Below are 22988 nucleotides of genomic sequence, written 5' to 3'. Positions count from 1 at the left end.
TATTATTTGTGCATACTGAGGGGTGTATCTTCATATCTGCGCCCGGCGCCGGCCCCCCTCACCGCCCCCTTCGGGAGAGGGGACGCGCCTCCGCGCGCCGCCGTCCCCCTCCCGCCGCGCCCTGCGGAGGCGCGCGCGGCAGGAGGGCCATCCCCGCGTCAGGCGCCCCGCCAATGGCGGGCGGCCACCCCCGCGCCGAGCCCCGCCCCCGGGCGCGGCGGATTGGCCGCGCTCCTCCCCTGAGCGGCGCGGCCCCCTCCCCCTCTGCGGGGAGGCCCCGCCCCGCCCGCCGAGCTGCGCTTTAGCTGGGCGCGGACTGTTCAACAGCGGCAGTGGGAGCCGCGCCGGGCGCGGGCTGGAGGCGGCGGCGCCGCTGTGGAGGAGCCGGCGGGCAGAGGCAAGCGCGGGGCTTCGCGGGGCAGCCGGGGGCGGGCGGCGGGGCCGCCGCTGCGTGCCAGCGGGGAGCGCCGCGCTGAGGCGCGGAGACGGGAGGGGAGGGGGGGAACCGGGGCCGGGCGGCGGTTGGTTCCCGCGGCGGGAGCGGCGGTGGCGCCGCCGAGCGCTGGCGCGCATGCGCGAGGAGGAGACTGGGGTGGGGGCGGGGCGGGGGGGGGCTAACGGTCTGGGCGCGGGGCGGGGCCGGGGTGGCTGAGGGCTGAGGCGGGGGCGGGGCGGGGGCGCGGCGGGAGCCGGCGGGCAGGGCCGCGCCGTTGCGCCCTTCCACCGGGTCCCCGCGTAGCTCCCGCGGGGGTTCTCCTGTCCTGCCTCCCGCGTGTGAGCGCCGCGTTCTGCCTGCCCGGCCCTGGCTTCTGGCCGCCGGGCTGGCCGTGCCCCGCCGTGCCGGGCCATCTACGAGCGCGGGGTGCGTGGGATCGCTAGCTTCCCAGCAGCGCGGCGGAGTAGGTAGGCAGTGTCGTGCTGCCTTGTCCTTCTTCTTTTGTTTTTAATGTTTGGGTCGGTAGATGGGTGGAAAGCTTTAGCCTTCTTTTTCATGTGTGATTTTGAAATTTTTTTTTTAATTCCTGGGTTAAAACTTCCCTCTGATAATTAAGCTGAACAGATTGCCACAGATTCCTTTGCCTTCGAGTGACCCTGACCAAGTTGGCTTCCCAGGCTACAGACCACTTACTCATAAAACTGAATACTTTAGATAAAGTAGATAGCAAAGCTCTGGAGAGCAGCTGAGATCCAGGTGCGTCCCTCAGCCTTCCTTGAGATTTCCTGTGTGGTCTTGAGCAACTCTTTTAATCCACTTTGCGCATCAGCTCCCTGGTTGCAAAATGCTGAAGCATCTCCCAAAATAAAATGTAGCAGTGACTGAGGTACTTGATATGCCTCAGCAATGGGAAGCAAAGTAACCAATTAAAAAAAAAAAAAAAAAAAAAAAGAAAATCCAAATGGCTGAAGTCTTCTTTTTGTCAAAGGGTGGCTATTTCCTTTTTGTGCTTAATTTAATAAAAAGGAAATATCAAAAATTAAACTGGATACAGCATGTTTATAATGCTAGTAGGTGTACCAACTCAGAAAGCTAGTCTGTGTGCCTTAGGACTCTCCTTCCTTATTGGTCCACGTTGTGAAATCCTGTAAATGTTTTGGGGAGTTTGAATTCCAGTCATCTTAATTAGTGTCTAAGAGCTGAATGGGTCTTGTTTCAGACCAGGTTTTATGGCCCTCTCTTCAAAGACTGAAATTCAAAAGGTTAACTGAAATGTTGATTGGGACCTTACAATGGATCTAAAACTATTACAGATATTTATATTAGAGACATATGTACAACCTGCTTACAGAGGCACCTGTCATGTACTACAAAAAGTGTTTAAGTTTAGCATATGTTAAAAACGACTTCAGATGTTACATTGCAAATATATGATACTATAGACTGAACAGGAATTAGTTGATGCCATGGTAATAAACTTGGAAATAATATATGATTCTCTGTTCAGAAGCAGTTATGAACAAGGAGAAAAACAACCCTGTTCAGAGATTTTAATGAGTCATGGATTTTATCAAAATGAATACTAATGAGTTCCACTTGAAGTGTGTCCTTTTTGATGTTTTTTATGATTAAAACTATTAGGGTGGTCTGTTTTAAATTGAGTTCTCTTACCGTTCAAAGAGAGATCCTTTTGAGGTGTGCGTGTGTTTCGTTGTTGGGTTTTTTTCAAAGAGGAGGAATTTGTGCTTAATATCTTCTGGGGAGTGTAAAACACTGGAGTTTGCAGTTTTATCTATATAGTACTGCCTGCATAGTGAGTGCTGCTGAAAGCTGAGACTCCCCACATAATCCTGTTTGGGTGTTTTTTTTCCCAATCTATTAATAGAACACAATACTAAAATGCTTAAATACTCATCATGAGTAACTGGGCTGCTTTTGAACTGAAAACAAAAGCTGCCTACTGAGATGATTTTTTTTCCTAAAGGCTAGTCCCAGGTGTGTTAAATATGGACTTCTTTCCTTTTTCTTTCATACTCCTAACCAGGACATACCCAGTGGGGCCAACATCTCTTTTGCGGTCATTGCTGCAAACTGTTCTGTGAGAAAATGCAGATTATGCTATTGAGCTGTTCTCTCTATTCTTAGAAATTACTATGAAAATTGGGAGAGGTAGGTGAAGTATACCCAAGTGGATGCCTCCCACCAGGCAAAGCTTGGAGAAGCTGGCCAAAGTCAGCTCCTGCACGCTCGGCTCAGCGGCGGCTCCCAGTCCTGGCAGCACGGCTAAGGCAGTGCCGCCTGTCTGCCAGAGCACCGCTTTATTTTTGTCCAGCGATTATCAGGAAGGCTGTCTGAGAGGAGCTAGGGATTACGGGGCAAACAACACAAAGCTGTAGGAAACCAGGTTTTGTCAGTTGTGTTGTAGGCAGATCAAACTTGCTCATGTAACTGCCATTCCTTCTGCAGGTTTTCTCTAAGAGGCGTCAAAGCAGCTCTTGCAGTTTGACATATGGTATTTTTGAACATTCTTGCTGAGCTTAACTTTGGGTGTTTCAGCAGATGCTGTCTGCTGCCAGCGACTTTGCTTTGCTTTTGAAATGCCTCCTAGACAAGGAATAAACATTGGAAGTTCACTTATCTGAAACACTGTTAATCTATGAATAAAGTGGAAACAGCTGTATTAATTTGAAATGTTATTTTTAGGCCCCTGAATTTGAAAGCAAAAAAAAAATAGTAAATGTAAAAATCTTCTCCTGGTCTCCAGGAATTCATTATTAACAAGAAAGTTTCAGGTGTTTGGGATGAGGAAAGATGACTCAATTTACAAGGAGAGAAGGCTGGTGCAGAGGAGCCTTACAAACCCAAATGGAGTTTTACTGTCATTGAAAACGAAAAGACCACAAACAAAAAACCCACTAAAAGACAAAGCAATCCTCCCCCCAGGCAAAAATCCCCCAAAACATTGTCTGCAGTGTTGTGTAACAAAAGTGATTGTGTTATGCAAGGGGGGGAAGAGTCAAAAAGTGAAAGGACTATAAATAAAAGCTGGGAAGAGAATGCCACCCTGTGTGCAGGCAGGTTTGTGGTTGGGTTTTGTTGTGTTTATTTTAACAGGGTGCTGCTAATTACCAACATGAAGACGCTAGTTTCAGGATTTAGACAAATTCCGTTGAGGTAAGCCTGGTAGAGAAGGGTCTAACGCGGAAATGTCGAGTAAGGACTAAGAAACAAGCAGAGGTAGCAGGGGGCAGAGGAGCCGTAGAGGAGCAGGGGTCACTGGGGTATTAGGGACCCGTAGCTGTGGTGAGGAGCAGGGATCACCAGGGGATTAGGGACCCATAGCTGTGGTGAGAGAAGGGAGCGGGTCAGGGGAGCGCTTGGGCTGTGGTGAACTGCAGTTCCCAGCTATACCCTCCTGCGTAATTAAGGCATTAGGGGAGGATAAGCATAAAGTCACTTCAAACATCAGTTGCAGTACTGTGCGTGTCTGGTACTTGTTTCTTCCCTTTCCCGGTACTTATTTTACGTCAGCTTTTCTTTTTACAGTACTTTTTAGTCTTTCAAGTGGAGTGCGTATTCAGCAGATGAAAAGCAAACTGTTTGCCAGTTTAGTAGCATTTCAGCTGTTCTGGTTTTGAAACCTCAAGTAGTACACAATGGAAAAAATCCTTGAAATGGTTTACCTATGACAAAAAAGCTTTTCCCAGAACGAAAATACAGACTCTTTCTGAATACCATGTTGTAGTACTTATCTTTGCTTTTGTTCACTCCCCCCTTCTCCCCCCACCAGAAGATAATAGGTTTGGCTCTGGAAACTCACTTCCAATAAGGGTGGAGTGAAATTATTTTTGCTGCTTTCTGCCAAAATGAAATAAAATGTGTCAAAATGAAAATTGTACAATTCTCGTCGAGCCAAGTGCTTGTACTGAAATTTGTTTTTAATTTTTTTGCAGCTGATGCTTTGTTTTGCTCATATACCAGTGACTTTTTGTGTGTGTGTGTGTGTGTGTGTGTGTGTGTGTATGTGTGTGTGTGAACTTCTTGGAGAAATGCCAGGGACTGGAGACTGGGACAGTACCAGCTTTTATAAAGTCTTTTTGATGTCACTGAAATGAGAGGAACACACCTGAAGTGACTCACACAACTGTCTTCAGGGCAGAAACATCGTGTGAAGTTTGCAAGTGGCTGGGTAGGGGGTTAATTGAGCGATTTCTCTCTTCAAAAGTATTTTATTTATTTTTTTAGCTATATTGTAATTTAAGGGTCTTCTGTCAGGAACTCCTAGTTAGTTAGTGGTTTGTCGGTGCTCTTTAGTTTAATGTTTGTGGTTCAATTTGAGGGTACTTTGATTTCTTCCCCTCTTTCCCCTGAAAGGGGGGGGGGGGGGAAGTCCCCCCAACTCAAAAAAAACTTAAAATAATTTGCTAATGGTATTCATTGCAATTTAGGAAATTTGAAACTGTACCAGAAGGGTATGTAGCATTTGAGGGAATATGATCAAGTTAAAACACAGCACTCTGAAAATTTTGTGCTGCCAGTTTTTTGAATAGCCTCCATCTTCATACAGGTATGAGATACATGTCTCCAAACTTGTTTGCTTGAGCAGCAGCTCTACTGTGTGTGGACATTTCCTGGCTTTCAGGAGTAGCAATCTGTGACTGTTAAACCACTTGGGCTAAGGAAGGCAGATGGTAAAGTTGGAACAGTTATAAACTCATTGCTCAGTAGATACCAGTCTGACAGCGTTCTTCTGAGAGAGCTTCTTGGAGTTCCCAGGGACAGGTCTAACATGGGGACTCCCTTGAGTTCATAGTAACCCCACAGAGAAAGCGTGGCCTTCAGTTCTCTCCCCCTTGTGTTTTAGCCATGCTAAATCACTTTGACTTACTATAGTTATTTGCTATATGCTAAGAGGAGGGGAGGCATGGGTGTCTGAATCCATACTCCTTTAGATTTAAAAATTCTTATGCCTGCTAGCTCTTACAGGAGCGGGAAGACACAAAGCCACATGTCAGCCAGATGCTGAGAGCGTTGCCGAGTCACCAGAGCCTTTGCGATTTGGGGCTCCAGCTCTCATTGGGGCATTTTGCTGTCCGATCCTAGTAACGGGGCTCTTACTGAATGGCTGTCCACTGGGGAGGACTTTGTGCTGAACTCCTCTGTAGTGTGCGGTTATTGGCTCGTTGATAAAGGTTAAAATCCTGGGGATTTTAATAGTATCATTTAGGATTAGCATTAGGACCACTGAACCTGGCCCCTGTGATGCTGGGTAGGTGAAGTACAGAGATGAAAATCTCATGGTTGAAGTACACGTGGAGCAATGAAAGGTGAATAAAGCGTACGGAGAGTGTTAAGGCAGTATTGGAGCCTGTGGCTCTTTATGTTTTTCTTTGTGTTTTGAAGGTTAAAGAGAAAATATCCTGACTGGTACGTCTCAGCTCCTTAGGTTTCCACATCTCCCTTTAATGTTTGCACCTTCAGCTTAAAACCTATAGTTATAAACAAGCTAAGGCTTCAGACAGGGAGTTTGCTTTTCTTAGGGTCCGTATGTGGCAGTCTCAGAATCATTGACCCCTTATGGGATCTGTGCATTGAAAATTGCTGAGCTAGGCAGTTGCTGTGGAGATCAAAGAAACTGAAGACATTAAAAGGAGGGCAATGGAAATGCTGCTCAAGTAGCACACCAGTTAAACAGAGAATTTACTGTGGAGTACTGTGCTATGCTCACTTTTGTTACTACTCTGTTATTGTTTCTGGTTTTGTCTCTAGCTTCTTAATGAAGAACTGACAGTAGCTTATCTTTCAGGCTTCTGCAGGCCATGTTCAATTAAATCTTTCATTGGGTTTATTTAACCGTCTCCTAAACAAAGCTGAAAGTATGGTGTAAGGCAGTGACTCCTGCTCTGTAGGCTGTGGAATAGATATGACGTGGCAGCGTAGCTGCTGACAAGAAGTGAAGGTTGACACTGGTCTGTTGATCCCAAAGTTTGGGAACCCTTCGTCTAAGCTATGGCAAGCCGTAGGGTTTGTAAAGGAAAACCATTTGTCTTTACTCAAATTGTTATCAAAGAATATTGTGTTTGTATTATGCAGGCAGTGCCTGATGAATAAAGAAGCACTGGATACAAAGGCACAGGAAAGATTTTTTAGGAAACATTCAGAACTTATAGTTCTCTGTTTTTAAAGCATTAGCCTTGATGATTGGTTTCTACAGTGTATTTGTGAGAATATATAATAAATTAATTAATAAAGTGCTTGCTTTATATAGATTTACATTAAATATATTTTTCCCAATAGTGCCTCTGAGTTTATTTCAGTGTGTTTCATCATGTGGTAGGTGTTCTGCTTTGCTAAACTTGTAATAGGTAGCTCCATAGCTATCATTTCTGTGATACTGTTGATGTTAACTCATGTAAGTATAAAAAAAAAAATACTTGAATGAAAACCAAATGCAACTCAAAAAGTAACTTGTCTCCAGAGCAGATTAAAAGAAAATCCAGCCAGAGTTCTGGGGTGGGGATGCGTAGATGTGCGTCTCTGCGTGTGTGCATGTACATATACATACACCCGCAAACACATTTTAAAATGCATCCTCCCAGTCACGTGGCTTATGGTCATGTTTTTCAGTTTGGGCAAGGTTACATGACAGTCTTGAACTTTGTGAGTCTTATTTCTCAGACTGATAGGATCAGAAATGCAATGAGGTATGAACACTTACTCCCCTGAGAGGTAAAGGCTTTCATTGCACGTGGAACAACCTCTGAATGAAATAAAGAAAAAACAGAAAGGGTGTTCTTGTTTGACTTGGGGGGGAGCGTAGTCTATCCGTGTTCTTTAGATAATGTCCTTTTTTATGGAATCTTTGAATAACGTTGAAATGTTGAAAGAATGAAATGTCTGACAGAGTTGTTGTATTTGTACCGTGTCATGAAAATGAGAAAATTTACATGGCCCATGTTATTTTCAGGTTTGCTGTAAACTACCTACCGTAGCTATAATGACACCAGCCCTCAGAGAGGCAGCAACAAAAGGTCATGGTATCCACTTGTCACCTTCTTTGTCCTCTAGAGCTATGGAGTCTGATACAGCTTTGTGCATGGAAAATTCCAGAGCAGTGGAAGAGAAGATAAAAGAGGACTCCATCGCACAGATTACTTGCTCAGTCCTGGGGTTCCCCACTGCTGAGCCCAACCTCAGGAATGATATCTTCAGTGTGCAGCATTTTGGTTCTCCACCATCCTCCAAGCGGTATCAGTCTGTCTTGTTAATGAGTACAAATTCTGCGTTTAGCAACAAAACCGGTAAGCAAACGAAAGCGGGAGAGCCCGACTGCTCCAAGATGAGAAATTCATTACATAATGGTGCTGACACAACATTTGGTCAGATTAGTCATTCAGAACCTGAGGAACAGGTCAAAGGGGAAACATTTTCAGAGACCACATCTCCGAATTTGGCAGAAACGCAGAGACTTTCGGATTCAAATGTAGCTGAATCCAGTAATGCAGAAGAAATGCTTTTAAATGGTAAATGGTACAAGAAGAATGGTTTTTTGGGTAGGGCTTTGGAAGTCTGCACTGAAACAATAAAAGGGGATTTATTACACCAAATTCTTCACAGGCCTTCAGAAGGGATTTTGAGCTGCACCCCGGAGGAGGTGTATGCTCGCTTACTCCAGTGTGTCACTAAGCAACAAATGGAAATCAGTCGCGCCAAAAGAACTCAGAAACGTTTACAAATGCTCCTGGCAAAGCATGTTATCAAACACTGTGATCAGCAGCTGAAATGCTTTGTGAAACATCAGCTACAAAGAATGAAGGTTTTCCACGACCCAACTAGATTTTTGAGCAGTAGCTCCCTCAGGTGCACTGAAGGTTGGCCAGAAAACAACGCAACTACTTTGGAGAGTAGTTCGAGTACGGACGTACAGAACGGAGTTAGTGTTGCACCAGGTGAAATCCGGGGGTTTGCACTTTCTACTGGAGGGCTGCTGTCTCGCGTGGAGAAGGATCTGGACTCTGATGCAACATGTAGCAGCTCAGATGAAGATGGTGAGGAACAGACTCTGAGAACAACTGTGGAAGCGTAAGTGTTAAATTCCTGCTAGACTCATATGCTTCATGCCTATAAATCAAGATGGAAGGGTCTAGACCTGCAGATTCCTTCTTGTGTGAGTAACCTCACTGAATAGGTAGTCCTACTGAAATCAGCAGGACTGTCTGTGTGAGCTAGGTTTGGCAGGGGCCAGACAGAAAGTAAAAACTTCTAATGACAGCATTTAAGGAACAGTTACTTTACTAGACTGTAGAGAGCTATATTTTGTACTGTACTCTATCAATTTGCATTACATTAGTACTGCTGATTATTCAATACTTAGATGGTGCTGTAAATGAAATAGTGATAGCAATGCTGTAAATTATATTTTGGCCGGTATGAAAATAATTTTAATTTTATTCTGGAGTTATTAAGAATTAATCAATGCTAGGATCTTGAAATCCACTACCATGTGATAAAGAGTAAAAATGATCATCTGATGCAGGTGTCAAGTCATCCGGTATTTGGGGGTTGTATATTGAAAAAGTTTGGTTCTTTGAATTATAATTTACTTACTGAAGTTGTTCTGCTACTGTGAACGAAGCTAGCAGTGGTGTTTTTATTATTGCTGGTATCTTTTTTTAAGAAGAACCAGAGGGAAATTAATATCATTAACTAATACCGTCTTGAATTGAAGGGACCCTGTTAGTACAAATTATTGTAGGTTTGGAAGTCAGTGGTGGGTAAGAGAAGTAGATAGTAAAATTGTTCCCTGATGGTGGTACAGCCTCTTTTTTTTCTCCCCCTCCCCCCCCCCCATTATTAACACAATCTCTTTGGTCAAGAAATTTTAGAAAGCGGTGGAAGGATGGCTGCTTTCCCCTTCCGACAGCTGGAGAGAACAGAGTATGTCTTAAGGTCTGTTAGGATGTGATAGTCAGGACAGTGACACACGGAATAGAGCTTCACACAAACACAGCAGCTCAGTCGGAGCTTCATGGCACCTACATTTCTAGCACTTGAAGTCAGGACTGGTTTTGTGTTTCTGAGCTCTTCTTATACTCTCTGCTGTTAGGGAATGTCTAGAAAGCATGAAGAGTGACACTTGTATTTGAGGAAAAATAAATATTGAAAAACATATTTCTTGGACTGTTTCTTGAAAAACATAATGTTCAGAAGAAATCAAGGAAGCTTCATCTTAAATTGGAAAAGAGCTGTGCCTTGTTACATGTTTATGTAGCTTCAGTTACGGAAGCTCCTGTATAGCATGGTTGTATCAAATCGCTGCTGTGTTTCATTAAACTCTGTAGGCCAGAAAAGAGAGAGGAGAAAAAGTGTAAAGTAAAAACTAGTTTTCATTTTCTTTTACATATTGTCAGAATGGTAAATATTGAACTAAAGTCCAACCAAAGCATAATGACTTGCCAACTAAGTTAGGATCACTTTAAATATTTGAGTTTGCAAAAGAATTATTCTCCTTTTGAAATATTTTAATGAAAAAGCAGCATTTTTGGCTCTTCCCAGCGTAGGAGAATCCACATTCTTCTCCTAGCTGATATGTTTGAACTTCTGAGTAATAGCTCTGCCTCTAGGATTCTTATCTCGTGATTACATGAACTGAAAAAGAAAAACTGATGAGAAACTCTTGATTCTCGAAGGGTAGTGGATAATGTAAAACTTGGACCAATGTTCTGTGCGAGGGTTTTCTTTTTTCTTTTTGCCAGGGACAGTCGAGTTTCTAACTCTGCCTGCTAGTCCTTTACCTTCATTGCTTGTGGCTTTTGAATTCCTTAAGTTATCTTTCCACTTAGGGCTTACTCGGTTTGTTTTGTTGCACTGACGAAAAAATCCACAGAGGATTATGAAGTACAAAGACACCACCTTTGGCTCAGGAAATCCCCAAGCTGCTGTTGCTGGCAGCTCCGGGAGTGTTCTGGAGAAGCACTGCTCCCTCCATGCCTGCCCTGATGTAAGACTCTTATCTTGGCCACTGCTAAGAGGCAGGAGACTGGGTAGATCATCTACAGTCTGACTCAGTGCAGCCCTTTGTTTGTGGGTTGTTTTTTTTCCTCCCTTTTTTATGTTCTCACTGCTGAAGCAGCAGCGGTGATGAGGTTCGTGTGCATTAGCGAAGGCCTTGCTGCATTGGCGGTGCAAGAATCACTGGTGTTTGAACTGTGCTGCTGGGCCAGCAAGCTCAGAGTTAAAGTACTACCTAATTTAAGCAGAAGACCATTGTCTGTGTGCACAGGCTGAGGCAATGCTTGAATTAACATTGCAGTGAGGACAGGCTGTCTCTTATTTGAATTTATCATTACTTCAGCTTGCAGTGGTTTTCTTCATTTCTCCAACTTCCCTAAGATTTGTCTTTGTGGCTAAAAGGCTGCACTTTTTCTTCTAGGTGACAAAGGTAAATCAGTTCTTCACCAGTGCAGCTGCTGAGATTTGCTGTTTCCTGAGCCTTACCACTTTAAGGCTCTTTGGATTGCCTTTCACCTGGACAAAAGAAACAAAGAAAGTTAACATCCATTTTTATTTCTGCTAAGTGGATTTACATTCTTTGAAATGCCTTTCTCTCCTAGGGAATTGACTTCTAGTGCTTTCCAGAAATAATGTGATTATGTGGGTGAGAGAATACTCGTTTCCTCGCCTGTGACTTATTTTTCGTAGTGAAGACTTACTGACCTGGAAAGACTCTCCTCTGTGATACTCTTCATAATACTTAACTGTAGATTTACAAGGTTCTATTAATGCGGTGATGAATGGAAAAAATGTTTTGGTTTTGCCTATATCTCAATATACTAATTGCATTTAACTTGAGGATATGATCACGCTGGTGACTGGTCATTGTCATGACTGCAGTGCTTTTTATCCTTTTTTTGGGGGGAGGAGGTGTCAATCCAATGTGCAAGGTGGGGAACCTGCAGTTACTGTGTTTACCTGAGAACAGTCTGTTTCCCATCAGGAGGGAGAAGTGAATTCTGGCTCCAGTTCTTCACAGTAGGAAAAAACCTGGAGCTATTTTTAGCATTTTGAACCTGTTCATTCTCATTATCCTGAAAAGAGTTTTGCCCAATGAGTGTTGACATAAGCTCTTCTGAGCTGTATCTCAATGCTCTATATCTCAAGTAAGATTGTCTTTATCCATCTATTTCAATACCTTTGTTGTTTAGTTGCAAATAGCTGTTTTAAGATATTTAGACCATTGTTCATCCCTTGTGCATTACATAGGTGCTATCCTCAAGACGAGAAAGATCCTTGGTCTGCTGGTGAAGGCAATTCTTCTAGTTGACAATTCACAGTATTTCTTGAACTTCCCTAGCTCCTAGAGTAATTGGAAAGCCTCATCCCATTTCAAGAGCTTAATCCAAACACGTTTTGTCCTTTGAGTATTTGCTAAAAAGAAATATGAAAAAACAGTTGGCTCTTTTCAGGAATCTTGTCATTTTGCTGCTAGTGTCAGCTCATGAATGTCTTTAACCTGCCAGCTTTCATGGAAGGTTTCTTAGGCAAAGCACCAAATTTCCACTGAGACACTACACAGGGGATATGATAATACTTCTCTCTGGTTTCTTAAAGGCAGATGTTAAGTGCTGTTCCCTAGCTCCCTGTTAGGCATTAGCAACCAAAGTGGACGAAGGGCCCGAGGAGGACATCACAAAGCCTAAGTAATTCTTCGGGAATTCACAGCTAACATCAACCACTTGAAATGCAACATAGACAGTATTTCACCAGCTGAGTTTACTTGGAACTTGTTGATCTTCTTTGTGGTTCATGAAGATGGAAGATTATCCACAGAAATGGTCACAGATTTCAAACAAGGTGATTTGGGGGAGGATGTGAGCTTGGTGTTTTTTCAACAACTCAGCTCTACTCTGGGACCTATGTATTGTATCTCTCCAGGCCAACTCTACATCCTTATTCACGTATTTTGTGTGTGTACCTGATACGGTTGGAAGTTCTGGTTGTTCACAATGCACCATGAAGAAGTCTGATGCTGAGGTGGTTATTTGGGAAACCTTTAAAGTTGCAGGGTACAGAGTTTTTCTTATACATGCACTACGTGAATGATCTTCCAGAATCAAAAGGTACATCACTGGGGTTCTTTGAAGGCACAGCTGCTCACTCCATCTAATAGTAATGCATGTACCTAATTGATTAGAGGGAAAAGCTGCTTACAATAGGTTTTTCTGCAAAATAAGTAGCTCTGTCTACTCGTGAAAAGTCCTGTGCCCTGTTTCCCCAATCCTCCTTCCCCCATCTGAATACAGTCCTTTTGCATCATTTGGTGGGATATTTTCCTTCTGAAATATTTTCATGCTTTTCCTCTGATTTTTGAAAGACATGTTTTACTGATTATCTTCCAGCAACCTCAAGCCTGACGAAGAAGCGCTGTTGTATTTTTCCATGCCCACAGGGTTTATTGTGCCTGGAAACTTTTACAATGAATTCGCAGAGATAGGAAATCTTACTCTTTTTTTTTTTTTCCCCCTCTCTTCTTTTTTTTCCCTTAGATTGCTAGTTGGAAAGAGAGAAGATGGGAAATCTGCTTTTAAAACAAATACTTGGTGGGGAGGGGAGCAGTAAGGCAGAGAGAAGACAGGAAGGAAGGAAATATTATGACTAGTATCTCCAGATTTAATCTGTTTGTTCTAGATTATTTTCCATTTTTCCTAGCATTTTTTCTCAAGGCTAATTGAGCAACATCAACGCAGTTCTGCAGGCCTCACTATAGAAGGCAGTGCTTGAGGGCTGGGGTTTATTGCATGGTTTTGAGCCACATTATAAGGGGAAACTGTTTGGTTTTGCAAGATCAGGTCCTAATTTTCCACTCTGAGTTGTAATTTTGCTTCATACCTGATATCAGAACTGAATTCTGGTTTTGGGAAGGGGAGCAAGAGAGTCTGCCAGGACTAAATACTGCTCTCCATTTTTCTTAAGCACAAAATCCTGATTGTTTCCAGTTTTTGAGACCTTTTTAGTTTACAAGTTCGGGAAATGTGTTATTTGCATAGAAGATTAATGTGAGGGCTTTTGAATAAGTATAAATTCATAGGTGCTAACAGTATGCTGTTTTCAAAATGTTTTATACGTTGCTTTTTCATGAATTCCATTCTCTCAATTCTTGGCCCCTGTCACTAGGATGTGGGAGGAGAATTGTTACCAGGGAATGAAAGAAAAGCTAGCTTTATATTACCTTCTGTTTTCACTCTAGGGATACATGTATTATTTCAGAATATATTCCATCTCACTTGGCTGGATTTCCATAAGATGGATTTACAACTTCTTTAGGGTCCCACATGCATCTACTGTTTTTCTTTAGAAATCTGATGTACAGCAATAATAACTTGCTTTTGAGCAAGACTTCCTTCTCACAATACCAGAGTAATGTTCTTGTGAGTGAGGATCCTGATTTCTAACCTGTAATTGCATTAATATTTTTGCAGCTGCTGAAAGCAGACTGAAAGGTTTAATGAAAGGCAGAAGGTTTGACAAGTTGTAACCTGCAACGGAACCTCGGAGCCAGGAACCTCAAAGCTTTTGAGTTAGATAGATGTTGAATGCATATTAAATAAAAACTTGGCATTACTCTTCTGAATGACAGTTTAGTACACACTCAACATAGTATAGTAGAATAGAAAAGCTAATAATCAGACACATGTGTATACATGATAACCTTGCATGCTTAATTAAATGGTAGATCAAGAAGAGTTTGGTGCTTGATGTCAACTGCTGATTAATCAGTGTTTTATGGCTAGCTTTTTTCTTTTGCTAAGTGTGAAATGTGTTTGTTTTAATTAAAAGATTTGTTTACAAACAACAAACTGTCTTTATAACATCTTGTAAAGTGAAGGCAGCATTATTTCATTTTGTAGATAACATTGATTTCATAAGAAGCTACTTCAAAGGGATACATCCAGTGCCTCTGAAAATCAGCGTACGTGGGCCCCTGATACAGGAAATCATTTAAATGCTTTCCTTTTCACATGAAATAAAAAGTGTGCATAAAGACTTCCCAAAATAGGAATGCTCTCCTGTAACAGGGTTTCATTCATACTGCTAAATATGGGTTAGGAATGTAACTTTAGATGTCGGATTTAAATATATTGACCTGTGCTCTTTTTTATTGAAACTGAAATAGCTGTAAATGAATTTATTTTCATGCAAACATTTTACCTAGCTGTTGTGGGTGAGAAAAAGTTTTCTTTGGGGGATTTAAATCAATTTAATTTCCAATTAGTAAATCTTCTGATTACTGCTTCTGGTATTGAAAACAAATAAACCTGAACACGCATGTTTGAATATATGTGCATTATAAAGTCCCCTTCCTCCCAGCCCATGGGGGTGGACCAGGCAGCAATAAAACTCACTGAAACGTCACCCCAAGCTCCTACGAAACACCCAAACCAAGAAGGTTGCAACTGCTCAAGCCTACGTTCATGACGCATTCCGCCCCTCATCCCTGCAGACCGGACTACAGGGTTTAACCTCTTCACAAACTCTGTCCCTGCCCTGCAAAGCAGGCAGCCAAGTACAGTTTGGTTACTCCTCGATTACTTAATCACAGCATGCTTACAGCAACTGCGGGGGGGCAAAGGACTCGGTGTCCGATGTACAGGGGTGTCCTGTGTCCCCAGGGCAGGTGCCGGGGTCCCTGCTGGGGCAGCGCTGCTAGGGGCTCACCCCTGGTGGGGGTCCAGGCCTCAGGGCTTGAAGTGGGACCTATTCCAGCTCTGCCCAGCCCTTCCACCCAAAGGAGTGCTCTGGGGTCCTCCCAGCCCTCCCGTTAGCCCATTCCCCGCAGAACCCCCCCACACGTGGTGGGAGCACTGCTCACACCACCTTACAGCAAAGGACGTGCCCTTCGGTGAGGTGAGGGGTGGCAGGAGGTGCAGGTCAGTGTGTGGTGGTACCTTTGCTGCTGCTGCTCCTCGTTTCTCACCTGTTGCTCTGCCGTGGGCTTCCCCATCAGCCTCAGCCCTTTCTGAGTCTCCTCTTGGTCCCTGCCCGGGCAGTTTTTCCCTGTTCTGCAGGGCTGCAGCCCCTCCACTACGAAAAACCTGCTGATGATTTCCAGTCCACCTGGCATGCAAGTTCTGGATCAACTGTTAGTTGTCTATCCAAAAAGTCTCAAAAAAGAATATGCTTCGTATCCATTTTTACCTTGAAATCTGATACTATACACAGCTAGAACGAAATTAATTACAAGCTGGAGTTAGATGTTACACAAATACCATACCCACCTATTCCTTGTAAGAATATAGGTACAAATTTTGGGACCTACTTCAGTGGCTAGACAGCATTGATGTGCTGCTTGTGTGCTGTAATAATGTTCCATTTGCATGTATCTTTAAAGGACTATATTGTAAGCTCTGTCTTGTTTTATGTTGAGCATGGGATCGAGACATAGCACTACTTTCTTGATTTCTTTTTCAGGGGCAGTTGTGTAATACTTACAGAGAATTTCTAGGCCTGTGTTCCTGGTGTTTTGTTGTTAGTCTATTGATGTGCCATTTCAAAGGCAAGAAAAGAAGCTGGTTTCCAGGCAGCCCTGGTGTTCCTGAAGTTTCTTTGCGTGTTAGCACTACCTGCTTCTCTGCTCCATGTTGGTCTGATCTACAGCATGCTGAGGTTTAGTGGAAGAAGCTGGGGTGCTGGGGGAGCCAATGGAATCTTAAAAATTAATTTTAAAATATTTTTAACAAAAGGCATTGCAGGTATGCATTTTGCAGTGTTTTTTTTTTTATTTTAGTAAAAGAGGAAACAGTGCTGGTTGTTTACCTTTCGCAGGTTTTTACTTCTTGGGCAGTTAATACTCTAACTGACCCCACTTCTGCCAACCAGTTTGGCCTTTTATCATTAACAGCTCTAAAGAATTACGTAAACAGAATTGAAGATGAGAAGCACCTAACCAGGTTGTGAAGCCAGCCCTTGGAAAAGTTCAGCACTGTAACAGACAACACTGTTTTAAGAAGCTGAATTTTTAGTTCTTTTGTTGAGCCCTAAATTGAGTTAACAATTCAGTGCAACTGTAACAGTTCAGTTTCTAATACAAAACCTGTAGTAACAATGTGATTCTTTGCAGGAACCCTGTAGCAGGCAAGTACTGGCTGTGGCATCTCATCAGTTTGGAAGATGTGATTTCTCGGATGAGGGAGCATATACAGCTCCGGTGTGAAATTCTTACGAAATTTCTCCTTTGCTAGAGTATCCAAGCGCAGAGACTACTTTCCCTTTTTATATTTTCAGTTTTCTTCTACAGCCTTTTTTCCCTGAGTATTGATTTTCCTCTTCTCCTCTTTCCGCTGTGCCTTCTAAACTTATTTGTGGAAGATGTAAAAATCTTACTCTGTTGCTGCTTAATTTTTTACCCCACTCTAGTTCTGTACCATGAATTTTCTCTTCAAGGGAAAATCACAGCTATGGTTGATAATTCCAGGTGTTACTGCATAAATTCCTCAGGCCTGATGGCTTAGAAGAAATGTTCAGCTGAATGAAGTTTTTTGGTTTGGGAAGATAAGATGTATATTATGTGTTAGTATCAACATATGTTATTGGATGCAATTCTGGAAGTATTAAATGTCAACAGTACGTCAGAGACGGTGGGACCAGGCGTGGGTGCCAGAAATTGTTGTGATAAGCAGTTGCCGATGTCTGTAGATGATAAGGAGAACTGTAACCCATCTGTTCTGAAGCCATGTAGTGTTTCAGAGGAAAATCTCTGCCAGGTAAAAATTTCTGTTAAACACCAAAGAAGATAGCAACCCCAGAGGCTCCAGAAGAATGACCTGATTGTAGATCTTCGCAGACATTGCAGTATAATTTTGAGTGCCAGAGAGCTTCCCTTAATGGATTGATTTTTTTTTCAGTACATAGCTTGGTTTGGTGCTGGTTGTCACAAAACAGCGGCATATTGCTCTCCGCAGTCAGTCTGCGGCGAGCGCTCCTGGATGATCTGAGCAAAGGCTGATAGTGAACTGACAGGGTAAATAGTGTTTTGTTGCGTAGTGTTGATCGGATATGATACCAGGGGATGGTATTTGTTGCAGTTTGTTTTAATCTTGTTTGCGCTCTGGAATGCGTAGAAGAGATTGAGTTCATAAAACAACACTCGCTGTTTTTTTAATTATGTGGTTATTATGGATTTAACAGTTAACTGGTCCAGGGAAATAAATATTTCAACAGCAACTGAAGTTAGTTCATTCTGAAAACAAACATTAAGTAGGTATGCTGGAAGAATTAGTCCTTGAGAAAGCATTTACGGGTCATTTCATAGTTGGACATGTTTGTTCAGCCATTGCAAGTGTTGGAAGTTTTTGTTGGGAGTGGGCGTTTTTATCTCATGAGTAAGATCTAGATAAGATTATCTAAAATACATGCACTACATATCTGAATTCACCTAATTTAAATGTTTTATATGATACCATCTACTAGTTTTCATAGGTAATCTCTTATTAACTGTCAGTGTCTGCAGAGAGAAGAAAAAAGGACATGCTGAATTTCACCAACGTGTTGTCAGAACGTAGCAGAAGCCCTGCGCTCACCTTAATGGTGAAAATTCAGGCCAGCTGCTTTTTGAGCATTGCCATGTACAGTCACAGGAAAACTGACTGTAATGCTGGTGCAAAATTAGGGGCAGTTCAGGAAGTTCACAGGCTTGCGGCTCCGGTCCTGGGGGACCCCCACCATACTAGTGTGCTGTTAAGCATTTGTGGTAGAGTGCCATGTGGTGAATATGAACTATTTTGTGTTTTTGTACAAATGAGTGAGCTTCCCAAGAGAATTGGGGGATGTATGATTTTTTTCCAGTGTGTTAAGTCTCATGAATTTCATCATGAGTCATATGATATCTGGATGGGATTTAAAGGTACGGAGAACTTTCTGATTTTTTGCTTTTCAGTTTCTGGATTCGAGTCCTTCATCAAAATAATAAATTTCTGCCTTTGTTTCAGTGACTCCCACCAAGGAAGGTGATTAGCTCATTATCCTGAGGGAATCAGTCTGTAGTTTATGAGCTGCTTCTTGCTCCCAAATACTTCACTGTTGCATGATTGGCAATAGGCCTCTGGTAGCCCAGGAGTTCCCAGCGAGAGGAGGAGATGAACCAGCGGGGATGGCTGAGGTCAGGATCAGGGGTCACTTTAGGACTAAATTATCTGAAAACTGGATGCCAGAACAACGTGGATTAAACTGAAGGGGACATGGCCTGGCAGAAAGAGCAAAATACACCATGTTAGGAAACTGAGCGGAAATGTAAGTGTGAGGGGATGTCAGGAACAACTGCTGTTCTTATGTTTAGTGCAGGATTTTGGAATCGGAGAGGTTTTTCCCACCCATACTACGTGGGTGCCTTGCTCTCTGGCTTGTTTGTGTTTAAGAATGTTGTAACTTGAAAACATTGGTGTTCTTTGAAACAAAGCTTTTGGAAAGAGACTGTTTTGGGTTGGCAAACCTGCGTTTTGGAGTTTTGATGTGGATCTGTTGCAAGCATCCTCCTTTCCTGTTCAGTAGGAAGCATCCTGTCATTGTCCCTGCAGACGTGTCATGGTAGGGGCATGTTACTTGTTCTCACTGGGAGTTACGAGGCTGGAAGGCCTCGGTTTCCTTTTAATTTTCAGGATGTGAGATACTTGTGGAGAATCTTGCCTTGGGCACAGGGCTGCATGCTCTAAAATACTCTTTCCTGTGCTCACCGTACCTATTTGAATCAACCTTCCTGGATACTTACTATCAATCCCAGGTTCTATATTTTTCATGCATTTTAAACAGCATTGTGTTTCTCCTTCATTATTTATGAACTGTTTTTCAGTTTTCTTGTTTTGTTTGCTTATAAAAATAAAATACGCCTAAAAGGTTTACATTCCACCCCTTCTCCTCTCCTGTAAACAAAAAAAACCACCAAACCCATGCACAAAACCCAAACCACAGTGTGTGTCCAGCACAGCAATTTTATTTTGGTTAGCAGTTCCCCTTTGCACTCAGTTAGGTTGCCTGGTTTTGTTTTTTGGGACAGACTGATAGCAGCTGTTGGGAAAACATAAATCTCACCCACAACATAATGGAGGCACTGGAAATACTTCTCATAGTCATGTTGCGTTCTTCAATGTTGGTTTGGTTACATAAAAACATGATTTGTTCTCAATTCTCTTTTCTCTTTTGGGGAAGGTGAGAGTGCTGAGGGGTTCATCCATACATTCTCTCTGTAGATCATGGCTAGAAACTTCTTTCTGTTCAAGCAATACTACTGACTGTAATAGCGATGTATTATTTAGTGCTCTTCACTTGCCTCTTCAGTCTCAGCAAAGGCAAGTAGCTTTGATGAAATGCTTACACTGCCTCTGCTGGTGCTGGCGATCCCACCTGAATTCTTTCCCATACTTCGAGGTGACACAGTACAGCCTGAAAGTCTGCTTCCTAGTTATGTTTTTGATCGTACTTTGACTGTCTGGATTTGAGTCTGTGCTCCTTACGGCTTGTTTGTTCTTCTGCATTTCTTTCTTTCTTCTCTTGGAAGGTGTGCAGGATCGACCTCCTGCAGTTCAATCAAACCAGGGGAAATGCAAGTCAGTATCTCACATGGAAACAAATTTTGCCTCTGATGCAATTCCAGCATGTTTTTCTAGGGAAATTTAAATGAGATGTTTTTATTCATACAAAATCAGTATTGCTCTGTTCTCTTCCAATTCTAGTAGTCCTGGATGAGTGCAGGAGGTCATCTGCAGATTTAGAGTCATTGCAAGAGGAGTAAGTTTATATGCAAGTTTAATATTTCATTGTACTACAGTACTGAACATTAGAAACTTTTGTGAATGTAACGTGGTTTATATTATATGGAGTTGCCAGCAGGAGAACGAATTTGAAATTCCTGTGGAGGATGTATGATTAGCTAGAGTCAAAAGCACGGAAACCAAGTAAAGATGCATTGCAAAAGGAGCACACAGGAAGCGGGACAGACAGAAACTTTTTTTTTCTTGTCTCATTCCCAACAGAGAACCAGAGCAGGAGCTTCTACTTTAGCACCTGCTCTGACTTCCTCCTTCAGTAACAGGCCTGGTTATTTTTGTAACCCTTTGTGGTTGGGTTTCTTTTTTTTTTCTTCTTCTCTGGATTTGGAGAGTTAATGAATTCACTGGTGCTACCTTGAAACAGCTTTCTTTACTGAGTGAATGTTATGCTTTCTAACATACCAGGAATAGATTTACAGATTTATTTTTTTTAATTGCAGTAGTAGGTTATCATTTGTCACTTGAGTGACCATGCTACTTTGCATACAAACAGCTCCCTTTAAGAGTGTGAGGATAGCTTATAGCGATTTTATCTTCCTCTGAGGAGTTACAAGGTTTACTAAAGAATTTGTAGAGAAATAGACTTAGAGACAAAGATGGTAGATAAATAATGCAAGATCGGACAAATGTGAGCGATAGAGATGGGAACAGAATTTAGCAGTGCTCTCGCCTCCTATCCCGTAAATGTGAGCCTGGGCTCACTGCCTTGCCCTGAGCTTCCTGCCCCTTCCCTTGTGGCAGTGCAAAAGTGTCTGTCTGTCTGTCTGCAAGGCATCAAAACTGGGGAAGGGATCTACACTTAAACTTGCTTCATTCACCCTGCCTCCAAAGTTAAAATTAACCATGAGCAACTCTCTAATCCATGTCACCGTGTAGCTGCCCAAGTGCTTGTGCAGGCACTGGCCACGGGGCAGCCTGGGCTGGCAGGGGAGAGAGGCTAAAATTGCTTCCTTTGACGTGAGCTTAAATGTTTGTGCTTAGTTTGGTGGAAACTCTTCCTTACAGGGGAGCCTAAGGACATCATTATTACAGTGTAGTTAAATCCTGTTAGTTTAATTATATAGTACACTTTAAAGCCTTAAGAAACACTTGGATAGTATTTTAGAATGAGGCAAAAATATACATAATATGCTTAACAGTGAATGCAATTAATTCAAGATTTAATGTTGTGTTTAGGAAAAAAAACTGCAAACACTTTTGAAAAATAACTCGTGATGTAACTTTGCAGAGGATTTTTTTTTATATATGTAAGACAGTAATATACAGAGGATATGATTTGTTTGTCTTAAGGTTACAGTACTTAACTGTTCTTCTGTTATCTGCTGTGATTTGGTATTGATTATGCATTCCCTTACTGACATGCTGATTTCATAAAGTGTATGTGACATAAGATCAGCTCTGGCCCTTTCCGTTCCGCTTCTTCTTTTCCAGCTGTGTGGGCACTTTTTATTTTTCTCATTTGCTCCCCCTTCCTCCTCAGTCTGTTTGAGGATAGCTCACCTTTCTCCCAAAACTGTTGCATCTAGCTTGGCAGGTAATTCTGTCAGTGTGATTTATTTTCTTTCACCTGGGCTTTCTTATTATAATGTCCTGGTTTGTGGGGTTTTGTTGTTTGTTTGTTCATTTGTCCTTTGAGAAAGGAATAGAAATAAGCACCTCAACACTCCTGTTGGGTTTTTCTCGGTTATCCTCTTTATTCCTATTTAACTTTTTTTTTGTTAAAATGATTAACTAAGGGATTTGTTACAGCCTCATTAAGCAGCTCCTTCTTAGGACTAGCTTTTTGCCATCCCAGGGTCCTGAGGCAAATCCTAACTATTCCAGACACCGCACTTGTGTGAACACATTATTTAATTGAACTCTGACTTGGGCCAACTAGGAATTCGGATCCCCCCCCTTTCCCCGAAAGCTGTATTTTATGACTTCCAGAAGCACAAACATGCAAAAACTGTCAATCCCAGAGAAGTTCTTGCCAAGAAGACCTGGTTAAAGCATAAGTAACCAGGACTATTTACTATGTGCTGGTGATAATGGAAAAACAAAGAGAAATAAGAAGGGGTTGTCAGAAAAATGGATATTTACAAGATGACTTCATGTGCCTCTTTTCCTAATCACTAATAGAATATACAAAATGTAAACAATTTATTATGGTATATATTTACAGAGTTCTTTGAGTTTCTTTTTGATGGTAATTCACTTTATTTGCTTGCACGTGGGATCTGGATTTAAACAGGACACTTCAATCTCCTGTCTCATTTCATATGTTCATTTTGTCTGTGTAGGAGAGAGTTTAAGCTAGTTGTAAATTATGTGGGCAGCTAGTTTATGTTGAAAAGGGGGAAATTATGTATTTTAGAGGTAACCCACCAGAGACTGTATCTATTCTTACTATTTATGATAGCTAAAGTAGACTGAAAGTTCTGAGATTTTGAGTTATATTATGTTTTATAATCTTTGCCCTGAAAATACTAGGATTCTCAAATTTGGTGATTCTCTACTCATGCCAAGAAATGTCTAGCATGTTCTGCGGGGTGATGTATTACCTTTCTTTCGTTGCTGAAGTAGTTGACACAAAATTCTGCATGAAACAATTGCGCTTGTGCAATGTTCCTATGCCAATTCACTGGCATTTGCTTTTTCTTGTATCTTTTGTGATACTTCAGTACTCTTACTGCCTGGGGAACAGGGGATCACATAGGCTGCCTGCGCAAAACTTACCATACAGTGTCATCCAG

General features: G+C 42.2%; 1 protein-coding gene across 7 annotated transcripts in view; it reads left to right on the top strand.

Moving 5' to 3' along the window:
• Positions 1-293: 293 nt before the first annotated feature.
• The window catches only part of KANSL1L (KAT8 regulatory NSL complex subunit 1 like), a 67139-nt gene continuing 44444 nt past the window's right edge, over positions 294-22988 (top strand). For 3 of the 7 annotated variants that reach the window (XM_075153716.1, XM_075153718.1, XM_075153715.1), the window contains exons 1-2: positions 950-3610; positions 7505-8518. In XM_075153716.1, coding sequence (XP_075009817.1) covers positions 3435-3610; positions 7505-8518 — 1190 coding nt within the window. In that variant the 5' untranslated portion in view covers positions 950-3434. Of the gene's footprint in view, positions 398-948; positions 3611-7403; positions 8519-22988 lie in introns of those variants that run through there. The other 4 variants (XM_075153720.1, XM_075153717.1, XM_075153721.1 and 1 more) reach the window with 4 other exon arrangements.

This window comes from Calonectris borealis, chromosome 6 (genome assembly GCF_964195595.1).
Source record: "Calonectris borealis chromosome 6, bCalBor7.hap1.2, whole genome shotgun sequence".
In the NCBI taxonomy this organism is placed as follows: Eukaryota; Metazoa; Chordata; class Aves; order Procellariiformes; family Procellariidae; genus Calonectris; species Calonectris borealis.
This window is presented reverse-complemented; position numbering and strand designations above follow the sequence as displayed.